General features: G+C 38.7%; 1 protein-coding gene across 1 annotated transcript; it reads right to left on the bottom strand.

Annotated features, from left to right (window-relative positions):
• Positions 1-6872: 6872 nt before the first annotated feature.
• LOC137942771 (protein NUCLEAR FUSION DEFECTIVE 4) lies at positions 6873-9200 on the bottom strand. The gene is made up of 2 exons (XM_068788511.1): positions 8062-9200; positions 6873-7736 (listed from the first exon to the last, which is right to left on the bottom strand). Exons 1-2 carry the CDS (start codon positions 9198-9200, stop codon positions 7229-7231), a joined length of 1647 nt encoding a protein of 548 aa, XP_068644612.1. The 3' UTR covers positions 6873-7228.
• Between the last annotated feature and the right edge of the window lie 298 nt (positions 9201-9498).

Here is a 9498-nt window from a genome sequence, read left to right as displayed (position 1 = left end):
GCAATTTGCAATCTCAGTCCAGTTCAAGTTACCCGGATAACCAGCCTATCTTGTTCTACACCGGGCCATCGTGAATAGAAGTTGCCACTTAACTTACCAACATGCTAGCCTTCGGACACTGTCGCATATACCATTGATCATCATGATAGAAATATATTACCCATACAACGACCTTCAATACCATTACCCTGATTTAGCTTCTTCAAGCAAACATGCTTCTGTGTCTCCGGCTTCCCATACCTGGCGTGCCAGCACAGGCTCAGCCCTGGGCTGACCACGCCGTCGTGTGCCTCAAATAGAAAAAGAAGAAAGCAAAGGAGCCTCAGTGAAGCAACAACACTTATGTTCCAATTTCTTGCATGGATCCGTTTCAGCAGTCTTTGATGGGGTTCTGTCGGGTCCATAATGTTGGCAGTTATATTCAACTCCAATGGCATCGACGACGGTGACTTGATCAAGCTCAAGGAGTCGACGTTGCCGGTAGATGAAATGATGAGCGAAGAAGGAAGAGTCGAGGTATCATCGAGGGACACCATCATTTCGGCACGTTCCAAAGCGGTTTGAGTTATCCTCCTCAACTAGCGATTGGGTTCCCTCAGCCGGCTCTGCCGCCCAGTGTCCACTCTCACTCTCCTCCATCTCACGGCTGAACAGCAGTTCACCAAATCTCTCAGAAACACAAGAAACTAACGGCTTTGATCAATCTGCCAATCTGGGTACCATCTTCTCTGGCTGGAATTGCTACTCCGCCTGCAAGCTGAAACTATCTCGGCCAGCTGCTGAATTGACAACTCATTTCGTCATTGATTTTTGCCATCCTTGCAATTTTTTTGTCACCTTTTCTAGTCGAAAATCTTCTTTGTCATCAAACTGTATCATTCTCAGCCGATTGATCCGTTGGCTTTCCTCTTATAGTCATTCTGATTGATTGTCTTTGTTCGCCAGGAAGTGAGGTTAAGTCTCGGCTTGACACCTGCTATCTCCGTTAACGTTGAGTTATTGCCAAATTATCTCTCATCAATGTTGTTGTCTCATGACGGTAACGCTAGCTAGGTTGCCATTTAGGGAGGTTGAAGATACCAGCCTTGCTGTAGAATTGTTTTCAGTTTTGGAGGTTGAAGATATTGTTATCCCATGTTGTTCGAGAGCCAACACAATAGGGAAGAAGATGCATATTTCTCCATTAAAAGCCTTCCTAAGTTAGGAAGCTCTAGATTAAATCCGAATCGAGTCTGATTTATTCCGCTCGGGTTAACCCAATAGGTCGGGTCAACTCTGACCAAGCCCACTTGGTCTGAGTCAGTTTGTCTCGGTCTTCTCATCCTGGTCTCATGACTTAGTGTGACTTATTTATTGACTTAGATTATTATTACTCGATCAATGTATTAATGATTCATTATTTGATACATGTTATTTGGGCCTAGGTTCATTTTAGTTGTTACTATTGTGTCTCTTTGGCTAAGACATTATTATTGAAGAAGGACTTCTTTGTTGTTGATTGTTGTCAGCATTGGTTATTCTGATGAACGAGAAAGCATATGGTAGCCCCAGTATATTATCTTCCAGATGATTACCCGTTACCCCCCCCCCCCCCCCCTTAATTGGCATTTATTACTCCTACCATGTGGAGGCACACGGTGATAGAGGAGTTTTATTACACATTTGAGCAATGCCTATAGACCCACTACGTATAGAAGATAGCAGTGTGTCTAACATCTAGCATGAGTTATTTGACTGGAGTATAGAGCGATGTCTTATAGCTAGGAGTGATTTTACTCTCACTTATATTATGTCAGCAAGGCCTCTTGGAAGAGACCACAACTTATGGGGGAGTGTTGGAAGATATGGTGGACTGCCATTTTATATGGGAAGATCCTAACACCATTTGTACCAAGTTGGGCATTCATGATGTTCTTTCACCCCTAGCTTGAGGGGGAGTGTTGGAAGATGGGCTCACATCCAAGAGATGTGGAAGATAGGTGCAAAGCCCATAGACCAAGGAGAACGCCCACATGCCCATACAATGCTGGCAGGATGGTAAATAAAGAGTCAATTCATAGAGATGGCATTGATATAATTAGCTTAAGGTTTAGGGGTATTATTGTAATATTATAATTTTATCAATCTATAAATTGAGCTTCAGGGGAGGGTTAGGACAAGAGTCCATAACCTCTTCTTCCTCCTCTTTTCTCCCAATGGGTGTCTCTCTCTTTTTCTCTATGAGCTAAATTCTTGGAGTCCTAGAAATCAACAACAACAAAAACCTCAAGCACACCAAAAGCACGTGTTATCTGCAAACAACTTTGATAATCTCCACCAATTCAAATAACAACAACAGTAGCTCTAGCACGCATATCAACAACATAATATCAGTAGCCTCTCAAACAATGAAAAACCTGAGGGTGAATGTCTCAAAAATAAAACAAAGCAGGCATGGAAAGAATCAATAAGTTGCTAGAAAAAAAGCATCAAACGGCAAACGTGACTTGCTAGATGAAGACGAGTAACTTATTGTAACAGAGAGTCCATGTTTCTGAAACATGTTGGAGAAGAACCGGCAATGTGCTGGAGGCTATCATCAACGTGTCTTCTAGGTAATTAGAATTCTGAATAAAAAATTTTCCAGCAATGTATCTTCGATGGTCTCTCATCGGACAACATCATGTCTGAATGTTTCAACCAGAGAAACGGTGATTCTAGAATTTATTAACCTCGTCTGTTGGTAGAATCAAGAAAGCTCAAAAGTCGTCTTCTTCCTTACTTTGTTGCTACTTGACAGCTGCTGTGAGTATTCTCAAAACAGAGAAGAGTCATAGAAGCTCTGCTATAATACAATTGTTGAGGATGAGGAAGAGTGAGCAGTCCCAATTCATCTATTATCAATGTGACATGCAACAAGACTCGCTCTCGGTTGAATGATAAATCACTTATGTTGCTGCTAATCGATTTCTACTGCAATGTTACAGCTGATCAAATAAATCAACGTTACTTTGTTGCAAATACTTCTTCAAAGACTAAAGAAGAAACCATGCTTTGAAACTGAGCCAATGCTGCTTTCTTCATAAGAGGATAAATTACACCAAGTGTTGCTCCAACATGTTGTTAATATGCTGCAAGAATTTCTCAAAACCAGAAAAGAAACCTATGTATTGAATATGATCCTAGATCAGAATCTCCTGCCATAGATCCTTCTTCTACTAGGCAATGTGAGAACAAGTGTCTCCTTGAAGAAGTGTCTCCTTAATTCAGAATAGGAACCTTCTTCTCAAAATAGATCTCATTCAAATCAAGGAAAGTTTCTGAAAACAAAGGTGACCTTCTAAAGATTCTTTCAATATATTCTTATTCATGAAATGGAAACTTTCCAAGGATGGATCAAAAGATACTTTCTAAATTTTGTTTAAATAAGATATCAGCAACTTTCCAAGAATAGCTCATGAGAAACTTTCTAGAATTTGTTAAGCAATGACAACAACTTTCCAAAAATAAAAATCAGAGATGAGATCTCATCTTGTTGGAGCCAAGAAGAATTTAGAAGCATTCCACTTCGGTTCTTATTTTCAAAACCAACGTTCATCCCTCTTTTTTTCAATAAAGAACAATCAAGAGCACCTAATAGAGTGACTTCAACCAGTCATTTATCATCCGCATATCAGCTTCTTGATGCAACAAATCAAATTATTGAGTTTCCAAACACAGCATTCTCATTCTAGCTACAAAATTTCAAAAACAAACAGTTGCAAATAACCAGTACAGAAATATTATTATCGGTCTTCTTCAAACCGAACAACTAGCCCGTATTCTCATGAACCTTGCTATGCAGGTAAGGATTAGAATAACCTCAATTTTTTCTTCATAAATCTCATAAAAGAAAAGCATGATTCTGAAGTAAAGACATCTCTCATATATCTACACATTCAGGTAGAGAAAATACAACAAGAGAGACATAAAGTACTTAGCTGTTGTCCTCGATCATTCTAGTACCAAACCAAGGGGAAGAAGATTCATCCTTAATCTGAGCACTTGATTATGCAATCTTTAAAAATACTACTCTAATACCATGTTTAATTTCAAGACTCCATAGTATTCATCTGTTCAATGTTGAGCTGATGAAGGAGAGAAGAAAGAAGGAGAAATGGAGAAGAGGAGAAGGTGACATCCAAGAAGGAGAGAGACGAGAGGATGAGCACGTGAGGAAAAAGAAAAGAGGAGGAAGAATAGGGTTATGAACTTTGTCATAACCCTCCCCCTTAAAATTTATTTATAGATGTCAAAAGTACCTTCACCCTAGGAGTGAATAAGAGACAAAAAAAACATAAGATAACTACACCAATGACACCCCAACTTATTCATATCTTCCAACAATTTGCATTGATTTAAAATTATCTGTGGTATTTGAATATAGTGTTTTGTATAGTATATTGACTAGTGATTTTTTTTCAAAATCCAATCATTGTGGATCTTATAGTTATGAAATATCTTGATTGATCTTAGTCGAGTAAATCTGAATTTAATTTCCTATACTTTGAAATCCAAGTTATTTAGTTCATATCATTGCTTGGATCACGCCTTGTGTAGGCAAGATCATCCATTATCTTAATTAAATTTGAAGAAGCCTATATGGCTAAGGATTAGTTGTTGTAAAATCCTTTGTAGTTCTAAGTTGTTGGTTAGTTGTTAGCTACTTTCCTAAGGATAAAGGTCGAGAGGTGTTAGTGTTGTTGTATGAGTAATAAGTTTTTGTGTAGGTAGGTTGTGTTGAAAATCTCTATGTGGGTCTAGGCAGAGAGGCATGCCTAGTGAGCAATTGTAAATCCCGAAGTGGGTTTGGGCTTATGTAGCCTAGTCAACTACTAAAAAATGCATGTGTGGATCTAGGTTGTATGCTTGGTTTGTTGTTATGATCTTTTGTGATGGTGAACTTATGTAAAATTGAATAGCATAAGTCATTGTATGTGTAGCATTGTAATTGGTCTTAGAGTCAATCTGTTGTAAGTGTTGTTGGTAACCTAAACATAATTGATTAACTCTGAGGCACAAAATACTTTAGAAGTGGATTAGCAATCCAAGATAAGATTACGAACCACTACATATCTTGGTGTGTTCTTTGTGGTTTGTTCGATTGTATTTGAGCATTGATCGTGAAATTAATTGTACACTTTGAATTCTTTAAGATCATAAACATACATTAAGATTAAATTAAAAATGAGTCACAAAAAGTAGCAAATACAACAAACGAACATTTTAGCATAGTCTCACAAAATAATATTTTAGCAAAACATCGTATGAACATTTCAGATTTGTGAAAGTTTTAAATTTATATGATTTTGGAGTACAAATTCTTATTTCATTATATTCTCCTTCTTATTAAATTGAATAGAAATCATATGAAACAAAGCCTTTACATTAGCCCTATTGCTAAGATTCTGACTACCAGTCATGGACAAACCTACCAGTCATGGAAACACAAATGCTCGAGTCACCCGAACAAACCTCTGAAGTCATCTCTGGTCTGCTCAAACTCTCAGTCGTTCCAAGTTGGTTGAGTAGACGGAAAGGCATCTCTGGTCTACTCAAACACTCAAAAGAATTGGAAATGAGATGGCTTAATCCCAACCATAAGAAACTCTCTCGCAACTGTCTTATTCTCATTCAAACTGTTATTCTTCAATGGGTCCGAGTTGGTGAAGTGAGAGCCGCAAATAGCTCTGATTCTGAACCAGACAGCAAAATGGGTCTAGTATTGAGATATGAACCACACACAGAGCCCTGAGGTCACAGCATTAATCACAAGGCATCCACGGCAAGTCATATCTTCCTTCAGGAATGCTCCATGGCTAGAAAAATTATGGTTGTGGTTCTGCCACTCTTTAGTGTTTTTGCAAACAAATACACACTGCCGGATATCGCCGGAGTCATTTCTTCAACTATGAAAGTGAATCCAAGCTATCACACCATCAGACTGATGGTACTACTTGCACAGATTTTTATCGATTCTGCACATCCTCTTCATCGTCCCCGCCCGCCTTTCTGCTCCATTAAGTTGCCTTACTTTCTGTATTGTTACTGTAACAGGGATCCCACCTGTCTTCCTGAGTCACTGTCACGTCCTTGAAAAATCTCGAAAAATCTAGAGAAGTCCTCCTCTTCGACCCAACTCCTTTTTGAGACTCCCAGAATAAACTATTTATTTTTACATCGTTTCATTTATAGTGCCAATCTTCAAGTATTTTTTTCTCCAATTACATCAAACTAACCTCGTAGGTGCCAACCTTCTCTAGATTCATTAATGGTTGTATCTGCCACTTGAGACAGGTAAAGCTTTAGTTGGACCGCCCAATTATTATTTTGTTGCTGGTTTCTTTCAATCCATGATGTAACCCATGAGAGTTTTTTTTTTTTTTTTGTTTAAATTCTGCTTTTAAACAGATCTTACTCTAATAATGCATCCCAAAAGTGATGTATGTATGACGATTTGCTGAGGTTGTTTTCAGCTTCTGGATTACACAACTTTGAAAGTCCGGAGTTCAAACATTTTCACACTAGTAGCAGCTGGTTTGGGACAAAATGTGAACATAGAGAGGGTGCCCAAGTGCAATAACTCCCACATCTCATGTTTATTTGTGGGTATTGTGAACTCACTTGAGGACCAACCGTTCTTATCACATATGAATTATAATGACATTGCCAATCTCTTACACCATTCAAATAGTTGTACCTTTCGATGAAGAAACTGTTGAATTTCTGCAAAATAGAAATACTTTACTGATTTATTGTAATTTGAGTACAATGAGTCTCTATTTATAATAGAAAAAAAAATAGAACCCAATTACAATTAAACTGTTTTTGTTTCAGTTATACACAAAGTTAGACACTAAAAGGTAAGTTCTAGAATAATAAATAGAAGATTAACATAACTAAAACACATTTAACTGAGACTCTTCTGTGAGACTGGCTTCCTTCCATGAGACTCTTCTTAGACTCCACCATATTAATTCTGGCTCTATGAAACTTTTTACTATGAGAAAGACTCTTCCATATTTGCTCTCCAACACAAGAAAAGTGTAAAAATCTTGTACATAATTGTGTCCCTTTTTCTCTCGGTCTCTCTTTTCAAGGCAAGACAACCATGAAATTGAAAAGAAAATCTTGGCCATTCAAGTCAACATAGACAGAACAGGCATCATTATCATTGTATTTCAAAACATCTTCAAATAGGGCTACATACCTAGTGGCCACTTTTGCTTAAATCAATCAAGCAAAAGTCTTGTTGACTGCTATGACTTGTTAGCTCTTTCGTCCATTGTTCTTCAATCAGCTGTTCCAAGTAAAATTTGCGAGTTCGAACATAGAGGATCAAACTAAGGATAGTTCCAACGAAACAAAACGATCCCCAAATGAAGAACGTAGTCCTATAACATCGCGACCCCATGCACCTCTCTTTTTTATCAGGTGCTTCCATCTGATAAAGAATTGCTGCCATATACCCAAAGATAAAGGATCCTATTGGAATGTTTATTACGAGGATATTGTGGTTTATGCTGAAATTTTTAGCACCAAATAACTCAGAAGTTGTAGAGATTGCAACAGAAGTGATTGCACCGGTGCACACTCCTATAATAGCTGTTGTTAAGTACAAGAAGAAGTTGGTAGTACTAAGAAGCATGAAGAAGGAGCCCGTCATCATTGCCATGAGAATAAATGTGGTAGCTGGTCTTGAAACCATGACCTTACTCCTGACCAAACGAATGAATAAAAAGATGAACTGTTAGCCGTCTAATGTTTTAAAGTTTCATCAACAATATCTAAAAGAGAGTTTGATATCAATTACTGATACCACATGAAGGAATCACAGGTCTAGGCGAGATCAAACTACACAAATAACACTAAAAAGAAACTAAGTAAAGAATCTAAGACGAAGACAAGAGGTGAATTCAAGTTTAAAAAATATAACGAATTCCAGAAAATCACCAAAGAAAACAAACAAGGAACAGATCTTCATTTTCAAGTTTTAAATTCTCAGCATCTGGTGAACTACAGAAGGTGGATTAAGGAGCTTACTTTGGGAGAAGATAGTCCACTAAAGATGGCACAAGACGACCAAAGAATCCGAATGAAGATGACAAAGAGACCAAAGAAGAAGCATTAGACATCCCACGAGATTCAGCTATTTGTCCCAAGTTGTTCAAGAACACCAACCCAAGAGTTACACCAAACATATACTCAAAAAAGTAGAGCCAAAAATCCAATCTCTTCAACATCATATTAGGCATAACTTCTTCTCTTACTCTCATTTCTGCAACTACTTCTCCCACCGCTCTCTCTTCACTCTTACCCACTGCTCTCTCTTCAACAGAAAGATCATCCATCGTAAAATCATGCACCCTTTCACTCTTCGCTGACCACTCTCCTCTTAAACATTTTGTAACAGTTGGTTCCAAAGAAATGATTAATGGTGCTGCAAGCAACAGTCCGAGTCCTACTGCATGAAGCTCTGGTGAGAGCAGGGTTGATAGTGGGCCAACGCTGCAAACGATTGCATAAATTCCAGTCATCCCAGTTACAACAAACATCATGGCCAGCCTACCTTTTATTTGCTCGGATCCTCTGAGACGTATTTCTCTGACCAGTGGAGCAGCAATAACAGAAACCACCATAGGAACGATCGAATTAAGGAGGAGGTAAGCCTTAGCCTTTTTGCCTGGTGAGTTATGGAAAACCGCATCAACAATGGCAGTATAAACTTTTGCACTTAATCCAACATAGCTTGTCGAGAGCCCAACTGCAATCTGACGATTAGAAGGGAAGTTCTTTATGGTCACTATGTAACAGACTGTATTGATCCAACAAATGCTATTTCCAGCAATAGTGGTGAGGAGAAAGATAACCCAATAGGGCAGTGAAGAGATCGTGTTGACAAGGAAAAGATACTGCACACCGTAGCCAACTAACCCGAGGATGGCACCTATAATTAGCACTAACCAGAGTGGCAGATGCATTGCTGCAATGCCGGAAAACCAACCGAAGAGCTTCCCTGCATCGGAGGCGAAGGCAAGGTTGTTGAGCTGAATTTGGGAGATGGAGAGGAGGTCCTTCAGTTGGGATGAGTAAGCCGGAAAATCAGAGTTTGTCCCGTTTATGGATTGGAGCCAGATGATACCGATCAGGCTTAACCATTGCAGTGAAGACGGAGAAGACATGATTGAAGTTTGGAGGTAGGAGACGATGATTTAGTGTCGTACAGATATAAGGAAATCGGAGTGGGTGTATAATGTTTGGTGACCATCAATAGCTATTTAAATTATGTGGCTACGGAGATGATACATAGCCAGCTTTATCGGCTCTCCCCCAAGACAGGAATACGGGTGATCGTTGGAGTAAATGATGCAAAAAATTATAATAAGACCCGTAGCTTTCAACGGAGAGGGAAGAGAAGGAACCGCTACGTAGGTGAAAGAGAAAAAAGCTTGGTTAAGATTCCACTAAAACCTTTGAACA

The sequence above is a fragment of the Aristolochia californica genome, unplaced genomic scaffold, assembly GCF_029961685.1.
Source record: "Aristolochia californica isolate CCGP_79_NKW_82.1479 unplaced genomic scaffold, dmAriCali1.0.hap1 SCAF_10, whole genome shotgun sequence".
NCBI lineage: Eukaryota > Viridiplantae > Streptophyta > Magnoliopsida > Piperales > Aristolochiaceae > Aristolochia > Aristolochia californica.
This window is presented reverse-complemented; position numbering and strand designations above follow the sequence as displayed.

Bases quoted from the DNA above. Each gene is read 5' to 3' on its own strand.
- LOC137942771 (XM_068788511.1), bottom strand. From the start codon at position 9,200: ATGTCTTCTCCGTCTTCACTGCAATGGTTAAGCCTGATCGGTATCATC. The intron at 7,737-8,061 runs GTAAGCTCCTTA...TCGTTTGGTCAG, and splicing joins GTGGACTATCTTCTCCCAAA to GAGTAAGGTCATGGTTTCAA.